General features: G+C 39.7%; 3 protein-coding genes and 2 long non-coding RNA genes across 5 annotated transcripts; 3 read left to right on the forward strand and 2 right to left on the reverse strand.

The window, feature by feature from the left end:
* Positions 1-571: 571 nt before the first annotated feature.
* On the forward strand, positions 572-3498 carry LOC5517281 (calcium homeostasis modulator protein 5). The gene is made up of 2 exons (XM_048732850.1): positions 572-1891; positions 2998-3498. Exons 1-2 carry the CDS (start codon positions 979-981, stop codon positions 3237-3239), a joined length of 1155 nt encoding a protein of 384 aa, XP_048588807.1. The 5' UTR covers positions 572-978; the 3' UTR covers positions 3240-3498.
* On the reverse strand, positions 2900-15083 carry LOC5517324 (BAG family molecular chaperone regulator 1). The gene is made up of 6 exons (XM_032387371.2): positions 14998-15083; positions 6947-7155; positions 6365-6478; positions 4482-4589; positions 3703-3765; positions 2900-3347 (listed from the first exon to the last, which is right to left on the reverse strand). Exons 1-6 carry the CDS (start codon positions 15035-15037, stop codon positions 3279-3281), a joined length of 603 nt encoding a protein of 200 aa, XP_032243262.2. The 5' UTR covers positions 15038-15083; the 3' UTR covers positions 2900-3278.
* Positions 4549-6747, forward strand: LOC125572379. The gene is made up of 2 exons (XR_007313802.1): positions 4549-4645; positions 4936-6747. It is a non-coding gene; the product is annotated as an uncharacterized LOC125572379 (long non-coding RNA).
* On the reverse strand, positions 10007-12475 carry LOC125572378. Its single transcript, XR_007313801.1, has 2 exons — positions 12035-12475; positions 10007-10060 (listed from the first exon to the last, which is right to left on the reverse strand). It is a non-coding gene; the product is annotated as an uncharacterized LOC125572378 (long non-coding RNA).
* On the forward strand, positions 14797-19068 carry LOC5517282 (endonuclease G, mitochondrial). Its single transcript, XM_001637244.3, has 9 exons — positions 14797-15264; positions 15414-15595; positions 16065-16144; positions 16223-16332; positions 16413-16519; positions 16823-16931; positions 17328-17364; positions 18034-18120; positions 18538-19068. The coding sequence occupies exons 1-9, from the start codon at positions 15185-15187 to the stop codon at positions 18688-18690; spliced, it is 945 nt and encodes a 314-aa protein (XP_001637294.3). The 5' UTR covers positions 14797-15184; the 3' UTR covers positions 18691-19068.
* The last annotated feature ends 1104 nt before the right edge of the window (positions 19069-20172 follow it).

The raw sequence follows: 20172 nt of genomic DNA on the forward strand, positions 1-20172 counted from the left end.
AAACCTGTACAAGCTGGCAAATAAGTGCCAGTTTATGGGTACTGCAAGAAAACCAGAGGAGTAACATTTGTGGAGGAATCCGTCCACGAGATTTCAAACGAGCATTGGGTTTACCTTCTATACAATTTGGGCAATCCGGGGACCTGAATTACACTAGATTGGCTGTTACATTCTCTCGGGATTTTATATTACTCTGATAAAAAACAACGCACTTACTTAATTAGTCGGCCGTGAATTGGATTCTAAGTTTAGTCTAGTATGTTTATAGAAGTTGTACAACAAACTTTGTGACCAAATCTTAACAGCTTTAAAAATGCTAGAAAAAAGCTAAGGGGGGAAAATTGCCTGTATTTGATATAGCACGTTTTGATGTACAAAATATATGAAATTAACTAGTTTTGACATGTACAAAAATTACGGGGAGTCCCGACTCGAGACACGAGATAGCATACTAAATAAATAACATGTTCTGATGTACGAAATATGAAAAGAATCTGTTTAAATACGAAAATTACGGGAATGTCCCGGCTTGTCACATCAGACATGCATCCGGTCTATTGACATTTGTACATTTCGAGTACATTTACATTCGTGATCGAGATCGCCGTCAGCTCTAGGACAAGATAGGCATCGCTGCCATTGTATATTTACGCTTTCAATAAGGCAACTACTTGAATATAAGCTTTAAGCTCACCATATCACTATTTTCCAGTCAAACATCATCAATTTGTTTACCGCCTGAAGGCCAGAGTTAGCTTCGAGTCTCGCCTTATGCCGGTCGTCAATGTATCATTTTACGTAAGCTATTTTTTCCGGGAAAACCCCGAAAACTAGACGCTACGAAACCATTTTATCAAATCTAGTCGACACTTCCGGTACAAACCTAAAACGCCCAGGAGTATAAAGACATAAAGCTTTCGCTTTTCGTTTGTTCAGTGTGGAGTTTTTGCTGTGAAGTGTAAATCAACTGCGCAAGCAATGGTATTCAACAGATTTTTCTCCGTATTTGCAACTGAGCTAAAAGGCTTCTTCAAAAACTCGAGAACCACGCTCAAGAATGTATTGGTACTAGTTCTGGTGTTCGGAATGGAACAGATTTTCGAAAAGGATGTCTTCGAGTGTCCTTCATCGAAGTATTTCATGTACGGAAACATGTTTCTATTCGGCCCAGCTATCTGCCTTCTAAGTCTAACACTTCTGCTGAATGCAACTTTCTGGGAAGTTGTTACGGGTTGTTGGGCAGCGCATTTCAGTAAGCGATGGGTGACGAAAAATCTGGTCAGGATTCTCTTTCAAGCGCTTCTCCCGCCTGGAGTATGGATCGTGGTTGCGCTGATACGCTCCAACTACTACATCTGCCTCAAACTCGGCCCGAAAGAACTTGCTCTAGATAGAGCTCTACGCGCTAGGAATGGGAGCACAGTGGCTCAAGTCAAAGAGAAAGTGGATGAGACATTCCTCAACGCGATGGCAGAATCGCATATGCTGGCGTGGATCCTATTTGACTCACTTGTAGTGTTGGCGTTTATTGTGGTATGCTTTCGGAGATGCTGGTGTATGCGAGCGGAGGGAAGTCTGCCGGAGCTCGATCATTATGATAAGCTAGAGGCAGAAGCTGCGGCAGGGGAATTCAAGATTTTGTTGGAGCAACGCGCGGAGAAGGCAGGCAAGAGTAACGTCCATGATGAGTTTGAGAACGCAAAAACTCTCACATCTAACGAGTATAGACAGTTGGAGATGGTGCGAGAAAAACTACAGTGGAATTATCCGCGTATCGCAGGGGATCTCAGCAAACCTTACAGACTTCACATGTTATACAACACATCGAAAGCTATCAGTGAGTTCAGTAATGGAGATCCATCCCAAAGCAAAGTCAAGCTCACTAATGGAGGTCAGTCTGAGCAACAAGAGACGGGGGCATTTATTTCGACAGTCTGAAAAGACTTTTAGGACTGTCAAAAGACGATTTGCTGCAGGGACGGATCTAGGGGTGGGCTAGCGAGCGGGCCCGTGCCCCCCTATTTTTAGATATTTGGCCTAAAAATAACAAGAAATACATGGTTTTTTGAAAGCCTTGTTTCTGCCCCCCTCTTTCTGGAACTCTTGGATCCGCCTCTGAGCTGTATCTAATAATCTTGAACTTTCGAAAGTAGAGAGCAGATTATATTTGGAGTGGCTCTCATTAACCCGAGAAACAGTGTGAAATTCAAAAGTGTAATAGTCGGAAAAACACAAAAGAGAACAATGGAATTAGATCGCAAAAAACTGTAATACGCTAAAGTGTAGTTCACGGGTTAATGAAAATCACTCTACCATTTGCAGTGAGTTTACATGTATGATGCAGTTATAAAAAAGCGAAAAACGAGTTTAAGTAGAAATAGGGATTTCCCCGAATAAATAATATATTTGCCGATTGTATGTCAGATTATGTTTGGTCGTTCTTGTATAGATTTGCGTATAGAAATAAAGTGATTCTTGTTGGTTAATGGTTCAGATAGAAGGTGGAGGGCGGGGGGTGTCATATACAGGCCCGTACCCAGGATTTTGCTTGGAGGGGTGCGGAATCCGAAAAAGTGGACCTAATTATTCAGGGGGGGGGGGGGGGTCATTTCTCTGATAAAAATCTAACCACTCCCGGGAGTGGGATTTTTTATACCTTTCAGCATCTCCACCGGACGTTTATTTTGTCGGATTTGGCCACATACCAGAGTGATCTAGCTTATGCTTTATAGTTTAGTCTACAAATAGCACGTCTATTCATGACCGGAAGTGGACCTTTGGCCGTTGTGGGGGGGGGGGGGGGGGGGGGTGCGTTCGCACCCCCTGCACCCCCCTGGGTACGGGCCTGATATATCTGCAATCGTGATAGTTTAAGAATAATAATGACAAACACCAAAAACAAATTGGAGACATTTTTACACTTCTTACAGGCCCTTCTTTTTCCCTTAATCATCAATCCATTATCCACTCAATTTTCTTCCTTTTCCATTCTATCAGGTGTGGCTTGTCAGAACAAAACCTCAACACGCCCTGTAATCATTCTGGGAGGGGTAGGTGGGAATATAATATCATCTCAACGATATAATAACCCTCCCCTCCCTGCCGACCACCGTCACGTCTTGGCTGAGGTAAAAGATACCTCGTCTCTCGCGTGTCCAGTCAATCCTGCTGATTCATCACGAATAGGCTTGGGAACGAGGTTTTGTTATCAGCTTCCATGGCAACGTCATTTTGATTAACAGGGTACGGTTCATAGTGCTGTACCTTATCATATTTGGTCATAAATCTTCCTTTTTCAGTAATTTGTCGCATACCGTGGAAGAGGCATCAGCTTGATCAATTATTGTCTGCAACAGGGAAACAAATCTTAGCATTATAAGAAAAGCCAGAGGGAGTAAGTAAGATAAGAAAAAAATCAATCTGAACATTTTTATGCTAAATTTTCCGGCTTTTTGCTAAACGTGTATTCACGATTATAAAACACCATGAATATCGAAATTTTATTTCTAAATAGTAAGCAAACCATATAAAGAATACAGAAAGAAAATATCTTGACAGTTTAAACCCCCCCCCCCCTACCACCCAAAAAAATACTCCAAAATTTCCTGGAGATTCAAAAGTATGTGAAAAAGGGTAAAAAATACTCACGGCCCGATATCTTGTTTCCTATATTCATGCAGCAAATGAATGCTTATTACTTACCTGTATCCTTGTCACAACTGTCTTCCTTTTGCCTTTGATTCCTTGCGATGATGAGTCCAGTGACTAAAAATTAAAGACGAAAAAACAAGCGTGAAGACTGGTTGTATATTTTTTTATTATCATTCTAGATGGTGCTGTAGTGCTTCGTTTTGTGGATCTGAGCAGCCGAAATCAGAAGTATAAAAACGGAAAAATTGAACAAAGTACAAGTTATGGTAGTCTGTTAATGCTAGTGGGCAATGGTGGATTTTGCTATCTTTAGTAACTCCATAATTATAAACGCACATATTGTCTTCCTTACTAAACTCAATTTTATTTACGTTCCACAGTCTACACTAAAAAGCAGAAGAAAATAGGTGAACTGTACATTTTGGTTTGTGGAAGGGGATTTGAAATACAGACACATAATAAGGAATAAGACATAAAATAATAAAACTAAAATCTTGTTTTATAGAATTTGGGCAACAAATGTAGGCACAATCAGTATACATCATCATATTCTAATCATTTTATTTTAAACTTTATATATTTTTAAAAAACCCAAAAGCGTGAAACACATAATTGGAAATTGGAAGTTTCTTTGAGGATGTGACTGATAATTTAGTGTGGATGGCCTGTTAAATAGTGCAGATTCCAATAGACGCTCTTATCTCTTGATGGTCGAGGTTTTCCTGCCCTGCTGAAGTAAACTGGTGACAATGCGGCTTTAGGCATTCCTGACAACTACCACCTGGTAGTTCTACCAGAGACAAAGAAATGTTAACTACTTCCTTTCATACCAGTGAGTCCAGGGTTAACAGCTCCTTCATCAAGGCTTCTGTCAGTCCTTTAATCTGCTTGTGAACTTTAGTCACTGCTGGTCCAATAAGATCACTCTCCAGAAATCCCTACACAACAACAACAACAACAACAAAAATAGAAAATTCAGTATCACCCCAGAAAGGTAAGCAAAGGTGAGGTTGGGAGTTGGAAAAGCCCCTCTCCCTAATCACCTGAAAGCCTTGCTGAAATGAGAGAAAAATAAGCACAGGAATAGTAACCTAAAAGCAGATTTCCACATGAGTAAACAAACCCTTCCCCCCATTCTAACTCAAAATCAAGGTCGCTACATTGTACAACTGGGTAGCACTCAATGAAACTGGTGAATTTTAGGTACTATGGTGCATCCCTTTATTATGAGGAACAACCAGAAAGTTTTACATATGTGTGTATAAAGTGACAGAAGGTGGTTAGGTGTTCAAAACTGGAAAAAAAGTTGGAGGCTTCAACACCTAATTTCACCCTCTCAGCAGCCTAGGATCTGAACCAGATGGGATCAACTAGACATGACTCAGCAGCCTAGGATCTGAACCAGGTGGGATCAACTAGACATGACTCAGCAGCCTAGGATCTGAACCAGGTGGGATCAACTAGACATGACTCAGCAGCCTAGGATCTGAACCAGATGGGATCAACTAGACATGACTCAGCAGCCTAGGATCTGAACCAGATGGGATCAACTAGACATGACTCAGCAGCCTAGGATCTGAACCAGGTGGGATCAACTTGACATGACTCAGCAGCCTAGGATCTGAACCAGATGGGATCAACTAGACATGACTCAGCAGCCTAGGATCTGAACCAGATGGGATCAACTAGACATGACTCAGCAGCCTAGGATCTGAACCAGATGGGATCAACTAGACATGACTCAGCAGCCTAGGATCTGAACCAGATGGGATCAACTAGACATGACTCAGCAGCCTAGGATCTGAACCAGATGGGATCAACTAGACATGACTCAGCAGCCTAGGATCTGAACCAGATGGGATCAACTAGACATGACTCAGCAGCCTAGGATCTGAACCAGATGGGATCAACTAGACATGACTCAGCAGCCTAGGATCTGAACCAGATGGGATCAACTAGACATGACTCAGCAGCCTAGGATCTGAACCAGATGGGATCAACTAGACATGACTCAGCAGCCTAGGATCTGAACCAGACGGGATCAACTAGACATGACTCAGCAGCCTAGGATCTGAACCAGATGGGATCAACTAGACATGACTCAGCAGCCTAGGATCTGAACCAGATGGGATCAACTAGACATGACTCAGCAGCCTAGGATCTGAACCAGATGGGATCAACTAGACATGACTCAGCAGCCTAGGATCTGAACCAGATGGGATCAACTAGACATGACTCAGCAGCCTAGGATCTGAACCAGATGGGATCAACTAGACATGACTCAGCAGCCTAGGATCTGAACCAGATGGGATCAACTAGACATGACTCAGCAGCCTAGGATCTGAACCAGATGGGATCAACTAGACATGACTCAGCAGCCTAGGATCTGAACCAGATGGGATCAACTAGACATGACTCAGCAGCCTAGGATCTGAACCAGATGGGATCAACTAGACATGACTCAGCAGCCTAGGATCTGAACCAGATGGGATCAACTAGACATGACTCAGCAGCCTAGGATCTGAACCAGATGGGATCAACTAGACATGACTCAGCAGCCTAGGATCTGAACCAGATTGGATCAACTAGACATGACTCAGCAGCCTAGGATCTGAACCAGATGGGATCAACTAGACATGACTCAGCAGCCTAGGATCTGAACCAGATGGGATCAACTAGACATATTATGTTGTATGCATGTTTTGGTCCTCACCTTACTGATCCCATCCAGTTCTGCATTAAGTTGATCCAGCCTGGATTTTAACTCGCCAACTTGTTGCTCGACTGACCGAATGGCCTTCATGTTATCATCAGCTTCGGGGTCATACTGAAAACAGGAGTAGAGTGGATATGTATCACTCATAATATGAGAACTTTAAAATTAAATCAAATATGAAAAGTAATCACTTCCGTTGGGACTGGAATGCTGAATTACAAGAGCACAGATTAACCTGGTTAAGGCATAGAGGTCAGTAAAAAAAGGCAGTTGATATACTGTACGACTCATGTTTTACCACCAAACACAGCTTACTATATGCAAAATTGATTTTTTTTTGTATGTAAGGAGGGGGGAGAACCAGAGAGCCCAAAGAATAATCCTTGGAGAGAAAAAAAGGAAAAAAAAGACCTTGAACTACGAATTGAGCCCATATCTTAGTAGTGTGGAGCACAGTCATTCCAGGGGCAATGCTATCATCCCTGGAATGACTCATGTAATTATTAATTTAAAGAGGAATAGCAAGTGGCACCTGTCACTGTTTCCAGTGAAACTATCTATCAAATTTTTACTTCTAACCTTTTTCCCTAACACCATAATCCTTGAGCCCTTTTTAATCCCCAATGATTCCAATGTCTGGTTTCTATTGGTCAAGGACTTCCCTTTAAAAATAAGCTTCTGTGAGCACTGGGGGACCTGTGTAACTTGCTGGGCAGCCTGTTCAATATCAGACACACAAAGGGGTTTGTCATCACAATATGGTAGACAGACACTGTGCTTCTTGGAGTCTGGAATAAGTGAAAAGAAAAGGAAAGCATGATATGAAGGTTATTTGGCATGTATATTCAACATGTGTCAACTAACTGAGGAAAATCAATTATCAGAAATTAATATCACGATACCAATCAATGGAAGCTACTCCATTAGTAGTAACAAATTATTTTGACCAATCAATTGCCAAACCATTAAGGTGGCACACCGAGGTTGTTTTGGCGAAACAGTTTTTACTAAGTTCCCTATATTAAATTCATTTTCGGCTCGATTTTCGTTAATTTTTCAGATTTTAATAATACATCTATGCTTTGTCAAATCCCACAAGATTAACTCTTGTTTGAAATTAAATTTTGTTTTCATGCAAGGTAAATGGAAGCAATTTTTTAATATTAAAATAAAAATATTGAAATCTGCGCGATGATTTTTTTTCTAAATTCACAGTAACACTAAACAATTCTCCAGCTTGAAGCACATGAATTTTTGGCTTAAAACTGACCTGTCAAACTTCGCGATTGATGAATCTTTATTTTACGCCAAAAAATAAATGCAATCTTGTCTACAAAGATCGATTCTCAAATTTACGCCCCCTGCTAAGTCCACACCCTAAGGCAACTTGTGTGAGAGGGGCAAGAGGACCAGTGTTGCACAAGAATAAATTACAGATGGTCAATTCGAGTGTATTTTTATTAAGATAATTTGAAAACTAAAGAATTTATTCCTTTTTAACATTTGAGCCCAAGCCGCGCCTCTTCTAAACTATTACCCGACCCTATGGCTAAAATAGGCCTTACCGAAAGTACTTGCTTAATGCAGTTGCATGTTGAACCTGAGTTTATAAGAAACTAGAATCAAAAGTTGAGTATATGAACGCACTTCAAATGAAGCCCACGCCAGCGTCACACATGGTAATCAACAAGCTGCCTTGTTTGTTTCACATGTGACAAATTTGCACGAGCGAAACTGAGATCCCATGCATCCCGGGTTGTGCTTCATACAGATTTCTCCTATTCTATTCCATTTGGTTATGCTACCACCTTTGAACTCTTTTTCTAGACTCCACCCGTTTAACCGTTTCGATTCTTTCAAATAAAAAATACATAAAGTACAAAACAAAAACCTGTCATGTTCTAAGTCGCATTTTACTCATAGAGAGAGAGAGATGCTGGATAGGATGCTGGGTGGATGTGGGGCTTGAAAACCCCAAGTCCAGTGAAAAATTTAAAAAACGTAGACAAAAAAAATACAGTGCGAAATAACTGTCACAAAACTGTGAAATTGATAAATTTTGATAACAATTTCTTTTTAGTGAGAGGGGGTTATGTGTGTTTTAAATGATTCTTATCTATAGTTTTTAATAGATTGACAAATTTCCTCTTCAAAATATATACCCAAAGCAGTTTTTTTTTATATTCTTCCGTACTTTAGACTGTATAGAGTGTTTCTTTCAGTGTTCACATCTTCACAGTAAGCGTTCTCACAGAATAGAGATATCTGTACAAAATGCACAACCCGGGATCTCAGTTCCGTTTGTGCAACTTTGTCACATGTGAAAGAAACAAGGCAGCTATCGTCGATTACCATGTGTGACACTAGCGTGGGCTTCGTTTGAAGCGCGTTCAGACACTCAACTTTTGATTCTAATTTCTCATAAACACAGGTTCGACATACAACTACATCAAGTAAGTACATTGATAAGGCCTATTTTACCACTAGAGTCGGGTAATAGTTTGGAAGATGAGCGTGTTGCGCTTAAATGTTGAAAAGGAAAAATTATTTAGTTTTCAAATTATCTTTACAAAAATACTCTTGAATTGACTATCTGGAATATATTCTTGTGCAACACTGGTCCTCTTGCCCCTCTCACACAAGTTGCCTTAGGGTTTGGACTTAGCAGGGGGCGTAAATTCGGGGATGGATCTTTGTAGGCAAGAGTGCATTTATTTTTTCAGACATTGGGAGGAAAATTTTGGCGTGAAATAAAGATTAATCAATCGCGAAGGTCAGTTTTAAGCCAAAAATTTGTGTGCTTCAAGTTGGAGTATTGTTAGATGTTACTGTAGATTTAGAAAATAATTCATCGCGCAGACTTCGAGATTTTTATTTTAATATAAAAATATTGCTTCCTTTTAACTTGCATGAGAAAAAATAATTTGATATCCAAGAAGAGTGAATCTAGCGGAATCTGATAAAGCATAGATGTATTAATAAAATCTAAAAAATTTACGAAAATCGCGCCGAAAATGAGTCTTCTTTAAGTAGGGAACTAAGTATTTGCCAAAACAACCTCGGCGCGCCACCTTAATGTAATTTCAAAGTTAAAATGGGTAATGACTGAATATAATTTTATATATATATATATATATATATATATATATATATATATAACACTTTCCCATTTAAAAATGTACTTTCCCATTTAAATGTGTACTTTTGCGAGAGCGTTGTTTTCACGTCCTCAAAACGCGGGTTAACCAATCAGAGACCGTCTCTTCAATAGCCTTAATTCAACACGTCGGAAAACGCCAGTCAGCCAATGAAATGATCTTGAAATTTGAGCCTTCGTGATTCCGCGTTCTACCACGCGACCTGACCAATCACACCGAATCATTCTTATCCCACAAAAAGGTCAATACAAATAGCCTTCTGTCAACAGATGCAGATTGCCGGTGATAACGACAATTAACAGGGACTAGGGGTCAGAAGAGATCAAATGGAGAAGATGACTTTAGAAAATAAAAGGAGTAGCCTTACATCTTCAAAACTACGTATAGTACTCGAACTTTAACAAGTCATTAAACAAGCTATTTCTAAAACCAACACCAAGGACACTCGAATTGGCTTACCCTAGTAATGACCTTTTTCTTCTTTGCACAGCTCTCCCAGAATCTCTTTTCGCTATACCAAATATGTCATGTCTTTCTGTGAACAATTCACCAAGTGGGTATTTTTAGTGTTCCCAGGTCGGACTAATCATACTTGATCTCAATGAACCAAAGACTTGTGATGGCGCGAAACGAAATTGGCGCCCTTTTAGTCCCGTGGATTGGCTTCAATCCCGGCTGTATCCTGCCCAAATTTGTCTGCATCCAAATCAAATATTGTTCTTTTTGCCGTCGGTTTCATCCAAGAATGACCCATTCGTATTGTTCTCATTATGAAAAGATGCAGGAGAGAAATCTTCTAGCTCACGCTGCACATGATGCCGTGTAACACGAGATCTCAGGGTATGGAATGAATTGATAAACAATTTATTGTTTCAACAGATTCGGATTATACAGCAAATCAAAGTGCGTTTTCGAACGCAGAACGTGCAATCTGTAATATAGGTGAACTCGAAAAATACCATCGTGTTTCGAAGCAATCAAATACCCCTTTAATAAAAAAAACCCCTTTAATAAAGCAAACCTCTAACTACTGAAACATCTCACCGAAACGTGAAAGAGAAAGATAGTATACATCATCATCATTTATTACAAGGAGAACGAATAAAAGCAAATCACATTCCCAATCAGTGCGTTTGCAGACGCAACGAGTGTCTAGGATCGATTTACAAAGATACATAGGTATGGAAAGCCGGTAAAAATTTTAGTGTACTATTTATCTAAAGTGACTAGCCTTTAAACAATATATCGGCGTTTTCTTACTTTGTAAGTCAAGCACGCAAAATGTTTTGTTCATTTCACAGAGATTGGACATAGCCATGCGTTATATTTTCTTCTCGATAGACACTCAAGAGTAGGCTTTGAAAACAAACCGGAAACTGTGCGTTTTAAAGACGCAGGCTAATCAATAGTGTGAAAGAATCTTATTTTCGGTACGAGAAACACATTATGGCGTTTGTAATTGGTTGTTAGAAGACGAGGTTGATACAACTTTCTTATTCAAACATCAAAAGCAAGCTGTTATAAGTTGATGTACGTCTAGTTATGTGCTTTGGGAAAGCACCCGACTCCGGGACAGATGGAGCACCAAAGGTTGAGCTCTCTGTTGGTGGTCATATGATATGATTAAAAAACTGCTATCTTGTAAGCTAGGAGATAAGGCCCGAGCAGGGAGCTTTGCTCTTGGCACACAAGCATTCCAAGCACCAGTCGAGCAAAAGAGCGCAATTAGATGCACATAATATAATTCTAGAGAAAAATCAAAAGATTTGAACAGATGTAATCTGTTTAAAAGAATTTAGCCTATTATCATCCTACAGTATCGTAGATTCATGCATAGGAACAGGCGGATATTACAGCCTGGTGTTACATTTTTTCAACTTGACAAAGTTAGCATGTGGGAAGCCCAGCACCGGAGCCCCAGCACCTATACCCGCGGCTATTTACTCAAGTTGTGGTTGCTTCAAAACACGATGGTATTTTTCGAGTTCACCTATATTACAGATTGCACGTTCTGCGTTCGAAAACGCACTTACTACGTTTTGATTTGCTGTATAATCAGAGTCTGTCAATATTTAATTGCAACAACAGCAAATTGTTTATCAATTCATTCCATACCCTGAGATCTCGTGTTACACGGCATCATGTGCAGCGTGAGCTAGAAGATCTTTTTATAATGAGAACAATACGAATGGGTCATTCTTGGAGGGAACCAATTGCAAAAAGAACGTGCAATCTGTAATATACGTAAGGGGTAACGATGGGTACCTTAAAATTTCGAAAATCTCGCAAAGTCTCGGAATCTCGGCGTTTTTACGGAAGTCTCGAAGTCTCGTTTTTCCCCCCGACATTTTAGGGTCTTGAAGCCTCTTTTTCTACCACGTTCTCGGAGTCTCTGTTAAACGCGATCTGTTTTATGTTGTTACTGCTAAGGGTTTCCCTCTTTTTCGAGTCTCGAGTCTTAAGCCTTTCCACTCTAGCTATTGTTTTTCAACTAATGCTTATGACATACCTCGAGCAAGTTATCTGATGTCCGAACACAAGCTAGTAAAAGCTCGGACACGGATTCCGAAATTTGACTTAAAGTCTCGGGCTCGGATTCTAAAACGCGGTCTCGGCGCCTCGGCAAATCTCGAACTTACTCATCGCTACCCCTAAAAGGGGTCTGTAGAACGCGCCAACATCCCAAAACATCGGCTTTATTCTCAGAGCGTATTGTTCACTGTTTATTGGCAACAAAATGTCTAGTTCTCGGACAAACAACTACTTTTGGAAAACAGTAATCTGGCGGTGTTTAAAGTTTGCGAGGATATAATATTTTCACTGGCTTTCCATGCCTATATCTGTCTCTTGATCTCATGCTTGCATGAATATCTAGACCGTTGCATTTTCGAACGCACTAATAGACATGCGATTGGTTTTATCCTAAGGGATAAATTACTTGACATTGTTATTTATATCCTGCTTATACTCAAGCTCACCAAACTATAGACAAAAATGTTCAATGAAATAAATTGTAGTCCACTACTTTGATGTAAGCCCAGGGTGGTGACATGAATGTAGGAAATATTATGAACTTATACCCAAAATAAAGCAAACCAAAAGCACATAACTAGCTTTAAAGACGTAAATCAACTATAAATCAACTAATAAAAGCTTGCTTCGATGTTTGAACAAGAAAAATTATATCATGTTCTTACAAGCAATTACAAGCGCCATGTGTTTCTTGTACCGAAAATTAGATTCTTCTACACTATTGACTAGCCTGCGTCTTTAAAACGCACACTTTCCGGTTTGTTCGGGCCTTATCTCCTAGCTTACAAGATAGCAGTTTTTTAATCGTATCATATGACCACCAACAGAGAGCTCAACCTTTGGTGCTCCATCTGTCCCGGAGTCGGGTGCTTTCCCAAAGCACATAACTAGACGTAAATCAACTTATAACAGCTTGCTTTTGATGTTTGAATAAGAAAGTTGTATCAACCTCGTCTTCTAACAACCAATTACAAACGTCATAATGTGTTTCTCGTACCGAAAATTAGATTCTTTCACACTATTGACTAGCCTGCGTCTTTAAAACGCACAGTTTCCGGTTTGTTTTCAAAGCCTACTCTTGAGTGTCTATCGAGAAGTATAACGCATGGCTATGTCCGATCTCTGTGAAATGAACAAAACATTTTGCGTGCTTGACTTACAAAGTAAGAAAACGCCGATATATTGTTTAAAGGCTAGTCACTTTAGATACATAGTACACTAAAATTTTTACCGGCTTTCCATGCCTATGTAGCTTTGTAAATCGATCCTAGACACTCGTTGCGTCTGCAAACGCACTGATTGGGAATGTGATTGGCTTTTATTCATTCTCCTTGTCATAAATTATGATGTTGTATACTATCTTCCTCTTTCACGTTTCGGTGAGATGTTTCAGTAGTTAGAGGTTTGCTTTATTAAAGGGGTTTTCCGTATGTGATTGCTTCGAAACACGATGGTATTTTTCGAGTTCACCTATATTACAGATTGCACGTTCTGCGTTCGAAAACGCACTTCGATTTGCTGTATAATCCGAATCTGTTGAAACAGTAAAATTGTTTATCAATTCATTCCATACCCTGAGATCTCGTGTTACACGGCATCATGTGCAGCGTGAGCTAGAAGATTTCTCTCCTGCATCTTTTCATAATGAGAACAATACGAATGGGTCATTCTTGGATGAAACCGACGGTAAAAAGAACAATATTTGATTTGGATGCAGACAAATTTGGGCTGGATACAGCCGGGATTGTAGCCAAGCCACGGGACTAAAAGGGCGCCAATTTCGTTACGCGCCATCACAAGTCTTTGGTTCATTGAGATCAAGTATGATTAGTCCGACCTGGGAACACTAAAAATACCCACTTGGTGAATTGTTCACAGAAAGACATGACATATTTGGTATAGCGAAAAGAGATTCTGGGAGAGCTGTGCAAAGAAGAAAAAGGTTCGAGTACTATACGTAGTTTTGAAGATGTAAGGCTACTCCTTATATTTTCTAAAGTCATCTTCTCCATTTGATCTCTTCTGACCCCTAGTCCGCGTTAATTATCGTTATCACCGGCAATCTGCATCTGTTGACAGAAGGCTATTTGTATTGACCTTTTTGCGGGATAAGAATGATTCGGTGTGATTGGTCAAGTCGCGTCGAAGAACGCCGAATCACGAGGGCTCAAATTTCAAGATCATTTCATTGGCTGACTGGCGTTCTCCAGACGCGTTGAATTAAGGCTATTGAAGTGACGGTCTCTGATTGGTTGACCTGCGTTTTGAGGACGTGAAAACAACGCTCTCGCAAAAGTACACATTTAAATGGGAAAGTACATTTTTAAATGGGAAAGTGTTATATATATATATATATATATATATATATATATATATATATATATATATATATATATATATATATATAGTGTTGGTTTGAGAAAAATACAAACTACATAGGTTTCCCTACAGGTCTGTTTCGTGGTTGCCCACTCATCAGGGGATTAACCACGAAACAGACCTGTAGGGAAACCTATGTAGTTTGTATTTTTCTCAAACCAACACTATACACCGCTCTACTTTCGAGTATTGAGCACTTTCTATGAAAGCCTTCAACCATCATTATATATATATATATATATATATATATATATATATATATATATATATATATATATATATATATATATATATATATTATCCATTTCAACCAATAACTTAGTTGAAAAAGTGCCATTTATTTTTATTAATCGATTGTGTTCTAAGGGATAGTGGAAAGGGTCATAGACCGGTTCTCGTACTGTAGAATGTGTCGTTAACGGTAGCGTGGAAAATATTTTGTCTGCCTTCTGTAAGCTAACATAATACGTCGAAAGTCTTCATACTACAGCAAAGTCAAATAATGAACACATGATACTTAGAACAAAGTCCATATAACCACTAAATGGTGAGAAACCTTACCGTGAACAATTGTGATTTTCAATTCCCCGCCGTCCGCCATATTGAATTTGTGAATTTTACCACTGACCCCATTTTAAACAGGCTCCTGAAATATCTCAGCGAAGACCGCGGGCTCATGTCATGTAAATAATAATGGTGGTCATAACTAGAAGAAAGCTCTTTTAAAATTATTGTGTTACGATTCCTGATGATGAATAGACTAAGGCTATCGTTGGTGTCTTCTGTATGTGTTGGAGCTGGTGGGGTTCTCGGAATTTTATATGAAAGGTAAGAAACATTTTACCAAATCACAGTGAACCTCTCATGTGTGGTCATCCCATTCGGAAACCGGCAAAAATATTTTTACCTATGTTCGTTATTTAAAGTTATACAGAGAGAATATCATACGTCCAATAACATTAATTAACTGGTTCCAGAAAAAAGGTAAAGAGCGCTAAAATCGGTAACTTCCTACCCGCATTACATGCTGTTGACGTCGAAGATGGAAAGAACTTCTCAAAAGAAAAACCACCGTATTTTAGCAGCAGTAGCATGAGTCACAAAGAAACTCCTGAACAGTATGCAAGGAGAAATGAAATAATGAGATTTGGATATCCAGGTAAATCATCACCATCATCAAAATTCTATCATCAACATCATCACCATCATTATCAACTTTGTTGTCATCATCATCATCAAAGTCATTATTCTCATCATCAACATTACCAACATCATTATTACCACAAAATTAACACCACCATCACAAGCCATGTTCATTTCTACGCTACCATCATCACCATGATTATTTTTATTATCATCAGTAGCTTTATTATCATTGCTCACCATCATCACCTCCATGACACCATCTTCACCACCACTACCATTTTCATTTTCTTCATCAACACCATATTCATCAGTACCATTATAACACCACCATCCAGCATTATGGTATCATGATCACTATAATTATTTTCATCAACAACACCCTCTCATAATCATCACTGTCATCTTGATCATCACTACCATCATATCCTAACATGTACCTCTTCCCTGCCTGATCAATAAATAGTTAACCCTCTTCCTTGCAGGTTATGAAAATTTAAAGTACAGAGATGACTATGTTCTGTCCTATAATAGACGTCTCAGGTTACCCAACTGGGTGTGTGAGGTACAGAAGAATATCTCCTATCTTCCAATTATTCTATCAACTCTTCCCCGTAATTGATTTGGTCATTGTATTTTCCAGCATCTAACAGTTGAGAGGTTAAGAAAGCGTGTGGCAGACCGCAGCAAGTGTGACTTTACTATTGATACATCTGTGCATCCAATGTTTAGAGTCACAAATGAGGATTACAGGTAAACACAAATTGTACTTGAAAATCCTGATCTACATAATGCTCACCATTAAATGTAACTCTTAAAACCCTGATTTCAAGGAAAAGTGGATATGACAGGGGACACATGGCGGCAGCAGCAAACCATCGATACTCTCAGGACGCAAACTGTCAGACTTTTCTTCTCAGCAATATTGGGCCACAAGTAGGTGAGTCAAGACAACACTCTTATTATTCATTATCCGTAGCAGAGCTTTGAAGTGTACCCAGTTTACAGTACAGTAAGAACACCTGTATTTTTGTCTCCAATTTCTTTTTATCATATTTTTTTCAAAGTAGCAAAGTTATTAGGTTTCTATTGAGAACTACTATATCTTGTAGGGTGGGAAGTGTTATCTGCTACCTGTCTGTTAACGCTGTTGCTTTTTAAAATAGCCCTAGTTTATTAAAGCTTTACTAGTATACTGCACTTATACTGTTATTTTTTCTTTATTACAATTTGGAAAAGCAAGGCTCAGGCTTTAATCGTGATTCTTGGGAGCATCTTGAGAAGTATGTTCGTCATCTGCCCAGAAGCTACAAAAATGTTTACGTGCTCACAGGACCTTTATTCCTGCCAAAGTAAGTTAAAGTATCTGTGTGTGTTATGACATAAGAAATGGTCAAGACCACAGGGCCGTAGCAGGGGGTGGGGCACTGGGGGAACATGCCCCCCCCCATATTTCCCAATAATTAAAAGAAAATGACCAGTAGGAATGTGGCTGTACCCCCCAATATTTTCTTAAAGTTTCTGTATTGTGCCTTTCCCCCCTCAAAAAAAATATGCCAAGCCAAGAACATGCCAAGAACACCAACCTAGTAGTGTAAAAAGAGATCTCTACCTGGCCCTTCAAAATTAGGTTCCAAGGGCCACTTTTAGCACCTCCCTTTGTATGGCCCCTGCTTCGTTGAGTAAACTGAATCCTAGAACTGATGCAGAACGATACTTAAACAAGTTATATTACATGATTTTTTTAGGTTGGAACAAGATGGCCACTTATATGTTAAATACAAGGTATGCTTTGTATCAGCTGTTGGTTTTAAAAATAATAATAATATATCAGGGGCGGATCCAGGAGCTTCAAAAAGGGAGGGCTGAAGTAAGGGTTTCAAGAAAGGTTCTTCCATGTATTCCCTTATATTTTTGTTATTTCAAAGCCAAATATCTGAAAATAGGGGGGCGGGGCTGGCTTGGCCCCTCCCCTAAATCTGCCCCTGGATATAATCCTTAACCATTCTCAAACATACTCTTAAAAAGGATCAATGTCACCACCTGCAGTATATCTCATTTAAGCCGCATTGTCACCAGTTTACTTCCACTGGAAATATTGTACGATCTCCTAATTGTAAATAAGTAGTGTGTCTTTTTGAAGTTTCTTTGAGGATGTGACTTTAAATAATTTAGAGCAGATGGCCTGTTAAATAGCGCAGATTTTAATAGATTCTTTGTCTTTTGTCCGTTGAGGTTTTCTTCTGGTGACAATGCAGCTTTAGAGTGGTTTTCAAAAACCCATGAAATACTATCTAGTTTATTTAGTACTAATACACTGTTATGTCTGTGCTCTCTTGTGTTCTGGCTTTAATATTACACTTTAACAATTGCATTTTGTTGTATGGGTTTTTGAAAACCACTCTAATACATCACTGTAAATTTTTTCCAGTCAGAATATTTTTATTTCCCTAGCTTATCGGCCAGCATAGAATAGCAGTCCCAACTCATTATTTCAAAGTTGTGCTGACAGAGTCCCACAACAACAAGTACGAGCTTCAGGTATGTCCACACTAGGGCGTGGCCATGTGGGAACAATACCAAGACAAAGGGAGTTGAGGGAAGATTACCTTAGGTCTGAGACATTCTGTTTTTCGACCCTCCATTTTCCATCCTTTTCCATCTTCTTTATCTAAGAAGCCCATTTTTGTGCATCCATTCTTTGTGGTCTCATTTTCAAATTAATCAATATTTTTTTTTTGAAAACCAAAATTGATTATTTGGCTAATGTTAAGTTGGATGCAGTGGTGGGACATGATGGAAAACATAAACAAGAATTGCAAAAATGTTTTAAAATGTTGAAATGGGTAAAAAGTCAAACAATATCAAACACTTTTACCTATAGTGATCAGGTTTCTATCTTAAAGATATTTGCTTTCTTGTTTTTTGATAATTATCTCTCTTTTCTTGTCTTCTCAGTCCTACATTCTTCCTAACCAGCCAATCAATGAGAAGACCCCTCTACATCGGTTCCAGGTCCCTGTTGAGACGATCGAAAAGGCCTCGGGCCTAGTCATGTTCGAGAAGCTACCTAGAAAATACATAACGGAAGTCCAACCACAGTTCAATTGACAAGTCCTACTTTGTGGTTTTGTCCAATCTTCTCTTCACTTAATAACCAGCGTCTGGGTTTCCTGTGGATAGCAGAGGTTGCCTGCATCATCGAAAGCTCTTTTTCAAGCCCGTAGCCAGGGGGGGTTCAGAAGAACCACCCCACACGACTCGAAGGTCTGCCCTGATGAAGGAAAATTGAGTACCACTGCGAGCTAGGACAAGCTTTCTAAGAGAAAATGGTCCTCTAAATGGGTAAACGAACTCCCTGTTCAAAATCCTGGCTACAGGCTTGCCCCAGTCTCCCATGTACACAGGGCCAGCACTAGATCGGCCCTGCTTATACAAAACACTAAATCATGCCTATTCTTAGGATGAGTAGTAAACGCACACCGTTAAGTCCTAGGCGTTATTTCCTGGGTCTCTGATCGGGGTTCCTTTGGAGTTGTGACGTCATAGGAAACCATTGTGAGCTCGTCCCTGACCCTTCCCTGCTAGCAGAGGCCTCTTTTCTCTGTATTTCGCTGGGCTGGAGTTCGCGAGGAAAAGATACCTCTGCCATGGGTCGAGACTGTTTCTGTTGCGCATGCGTGAGCGTTAATAAGCGACCGACGTGCCAAAACCCGTACCATCGCGCGAAAGCTGCCAATATGCTTTGCATGGGTTTAGTCGGAAATCATGAATCAAACTCCGATTAGTTCTCCTCTTCGAAAAAAAAAACAACTGTTCAATTTCAATCACCTAAAACGTCACTAAAAAGATTGAGCAACAAACGCAGCAAAGACGAGTTTTGTCTTGTTTGTGGGATTAATTTCAAGACATCTGGGCAGGCGAGTTTCTTCAATGTAAATATCGCACAGTTGGATTCGAAGAAAATGTTACAAAACTTTTTGGTAAAATTAGATCAGCTATTCCCAGAAGAATATGCAAAACCTGTAAACGGAAGATTGACTCGTTTGTCAAAAGAGAGAAAATTCTGAATGAAGATAAGGCATTGAATGGCTTCTTTTTATAATTCGTCGCGTGATATTTCTACGGAGGACGCCGTTTCGAATGCGGGCTTATTATCCGGCAGCGGATATACGTTTCATGCATGTGCTAGTCATTGTAGGCTCAAAATAGTGGCCAGTAATTAATGAACAGAGCATGCGCTCTGGATCTCGTCCACGATCGTGGACGGCGGTTTGATCAAACGAACGTGCGACCCATGGCAGAGGTATCTTTTCCTCGCGAACTCCAGCCCAGCGAAATACAGAGAAAAGAGGCCTCTGCTAGCAGGGAACCCTGACCCCAAGCTGCTTCACGTTTAATCACCAAGGATAGGAAACATGGCAAAAAGGCCTAGGACTAGTCTTTAGTATACGCTCTACACCATACACTCGAAAACAAGGTTTTTAGATGGGTATTCGCAAAGTGTTTTTGATGAAGATGCAGATTTAAGGAATCATATGGTTAGTTGTCCTTTTCAAGGAATGGGAGGGGAATTAATAATGACGATTTATT

This window comes from Nematostella vectensis, chromosome 9 (assembly GCF_932526225.1).
Source record: "Nematostella vectensis chromosome 9, jaNemVect1.1, whole genome shotgun sequence".
NCBI lineage: Eukaryota > Metazoa > Cnidaria > Anthozoa > Actiniaria > Edwardsiidae > Nematostella > Nematostella vectensis.

Coding starts and splice junctions, on each gene's coding strand:
- LOC5517281 (XM_048732850.1), top strand. CDS start 979: ATGGTATTCAACAGATTTTTCTCCGTATTTGCAACTGAGCTAAAAGGC. Junction 1,892..2,997: donor AGTCAAGCTCACTAATGGAG/GTCAGTCTGAGC, acceptor CCATTCTATCAG/GTGTGGCTTGTCAGAACAAA.
- LOC5517324 (XM_032387371.2), bottom strand. CDS start 15,037: ATGGCGGACGGCGGGGAATTGAAAATCACAATTGTTCACG. Junction 6,479..6,946: donor TTATGGTGTTAGGGAAAAAG/GTTAGAAGTAAA, acceptor TCCTGTTTTCAG/TATGACCCCGAAGCTGATGA. Junction 4,590..6,364: donor AACTGGATGGGATCAGTAAG/GTGAGGACCAAA, acceptor GTTGTTGTGTAG/GGATTTCTGGAGAGTGATCT.
- LOC5517282 (XM_001637244.3), top strand. CDS start 15,185: ATGATGAATAGACTAAGGCTATCGTTGGTGTCTTCTGTATGTGTTGGA. Junction 16,145..16,222: donor TACCCAACTGGGTGTGTGAG/GTACAGAAGAAT, acceptor TGTATTTTCCAG/CATCTAACAGTTGAGAGGTT. Junction 16,520..16,822: donor CAATATTGGGCCACAAGTAG/GTGAGTCAAGAC, acceptor TGGAAAAGCAAG/GCTCAGGCTTTAATCGTGAT.